Genomic DNA, 2,500 nt, shown 5'->3' with positions numbered 1-2,500 from the left:
AAGGCATCGTCGTCTTGATAACCAACCCAGGCCTTCTGCAGATCTTGATCGGGTTGGTCGCTTCAAAGGTGGAGGCTGAGGTGGCGAGAGTGATAGCTAAGGCAACAAAAGGACCATTCCCTATCAATCGAGGTGCGTTCGTAGGACGAACGCGTATATCTCCATGCGGCTCCAGGCGTGGCAATCTGAGCTTTAGGCCGCCGTGGGATAAAAGATGTTGGGTGCTGAGAGCGGGCCACATTTCGCGTTCTTGCCCGGGGAAGCGATAGACCAAAGCGGAACCGATTGCAGTGATTCGTTTTAGTGTCGTTGTGGGTTGTTTTCAGATTTGATGAAGATGAAGCAATTTTGGGCACTGTACTTTTTATACCCAAGGCCGTCTTGTTTCTTATCTTTTATTTTTTGTACTTGAGATTGGAGAAGTGGCCCCGCACGTTTTACCATTCTGACCACAAAATTTCGCATTTTATCTGCCAGGCAAGACGCGCAAAGTTACCAAGACTAGCCACTTCGTGATTTGAGAGGCGTGGGTCTATTCTCGATTTTACGCCACAAAGTACTGTGGAATGCGAAATTTCATTGAAAACGGGAATGCAAATCAGTTTGTGACATAAAAGTGGAAATAAACCCATGTCCCTTAGATCACGGTCGTGGGTCCAAGTTACTGCTAGTTCTGCCAAGTTTACGTGGTTTGCCCTGACGGCGTAGAGAAAGCGAGATTGGGGGCGAATGTGTTGAAATATGTTTGCTTTGGATGGGGAGATTTATATAAGGAACGAAAAATATTCGAGTTTTGGTGCACTTTAATGACCACATCGAAATTTAAGCGGGAGGTGCGTTTTTTGGCAGTGACGGCATTTAAAGGGCGGAGCACACCAGCAAACCTTGGACAAAAATCGTTGAGACTTAAGGACGGTGCCGACTAATTCAAGGTATTTTTGCGCGGTTTACTGAATATACAGGAAAAACAGATCTTAACAAGTGTTAGTATAAATACACAGGTGATTATACAAAATCTTGCTCTCATTGGTTCCCTATCATTGGTTCGCTATCTCGCATTATCAGCCGATAATCACCTCGACGGCCAAATTGGCTGCCAGTAGTCGTTTTGCCACTGTAAGTGAAGATGATTTCGCGTTGAAATGTTTTTAATTTCTCTTTTTTGAAATAATCACCTGTGTATTTATACTAAAACAATTATTCGCCTCAGGATCAGTGATTATCGGTGAATATTCACCCATCATCACTTCGCCTTCGGCGAATAATTGTTAATTATTGAAATCCAAAAAGAAAAGTGGGAGTAACCACGCATTTTTCGAAGATAATTAATCAACAATATTTGTAAAAAGCTTTAAAATACAAAGCAATGTATGGCGTTCTTTTCCAAATTCAAGCTTAATTATCTCTGAAAAATGCGTAGTTACCCCCAATTTTCTTTTTGGATACCAAGAACACTTGCTAAGTTCTGCTTTCTCCGCATAGTTTTGAACCGCGCAAAAACATCCCTGTTTTAATAAGCACTAGCAATAGGAAATCCAAGTATTTCAAGATGCGCAGAAGGTATGCGCAATAACTATAGTAGGCACCGTCCTTAAGATTCTTAAGTTTCATCCTTTTGGACAATTTCAGCAAAGCCCAACAATGTCCCCATCCCCTCCCCCACCCAAGATAATGTTGTCTGTGAAGAAGCGTTAGGGGGAGAGCGGGATCCGCAACATAAAGATTTACTTCAAGGAAGTAATTAATTTAGATATGGGGAAGAAAGTAAAAAGTGGCTCGACCGAATTTTGTACAGGATTGAGTACATTTACATCAAACGTGATGGTTCGCGTGGTACAAGTCTCTCGGTGACTTTGTCTCTGTTTAAGTAACTAATCAATTTCGTTGATTTTTTTGTTGTTTTTTTACAGACGGAACCCCAAATACGTGCTACGACAAGGAGACGATGACCTCCAGCGTTATTAACAAACTGGGAGAATATCCGCAGCACAAAAGTAAATACATGCCAGCGGAGCTTCTTTGTCAAAAATACTGATTTTCTGTGTAGCTTTCACGTACGCTCACACTCACTACCTGGTTTTCACTAGCGACGCAAAGACAAGCACAAAGCACAAGAGCGCTTATTTCACCGTGAAAACGGGGTTGACGCAAGCAAAAACCACAAGCGCAGGGATCGAAGTTTTTCCTTTTCCTTGTGGTTGCGTTCGCTTGCGTCTTGTGAAAACGAATCGCAGCATAAGCACTAGGAAATTTGCTATACGTCTGGCCAATTAAAGCACTAGTTCCAGATTCCGCGCGTCTGAGCATTTGAACAAAATGGCGGATGCCGTGGTTGATTTTGATGCCGACGTCCGTTTTTACTGGCATATAAGCAGCTTGCGTCGCGTGTGAAAACTAGGCTTAAGATTTGCCCACATTGGCCTAGTCCCCATCAGCGTCAGAAAAGTGTCTATTTTTAAACCCAAGTTTTGCGGGAAAATAAACATTATACCAATTTTTC

At 42.6% G+C, this 2,500-nt stretch overlaps 1 protein-coding gene across 1 annotated transcript in view; it reads left to right on the top strand.

Annotated features, from left to right (window-relative positions):
- The window catches only part of LOC138015375 (alpha-1,6-mannosyl-glycoprotein 4-beta-N-acetylglucosaminyltransferase-like), a 15,560-nt gene that overhangs the window by 10,805 nt on the left and 2,255 nt on the right, over positions 1-2,500 (top strand). Inside the window, exon 3 of the mRNA XM_068862378.1 lies at positions 1,911-1,994. Coding sequence (XP_068718479.1) covers positions 1,911-1,994 — 84 coding nt within the window. The remainder of the gene's footprint in view (positions 1-1,910; positions 1,995-2,500) is intronic.

This window comes from Montipora capricornis, chromosome 9 (genome assembly GCF_036669925.1).
Source record: "Montipora capricornis isolate CH-2021 chromosome 9, ASM3666992v2, whole genome shotgun sequence".
NCBI classification, from domain to species: Eukaryota; Metazoa; Cnidaria; class Anthozoa; order Scleractinia; family Acroporidae; genus Montipora; species Montipora capricornis.
Note: the sequence above shows the minus strand (reverse complement) of the source record. Positions and strands in the feature narration are given on the sequence as shown.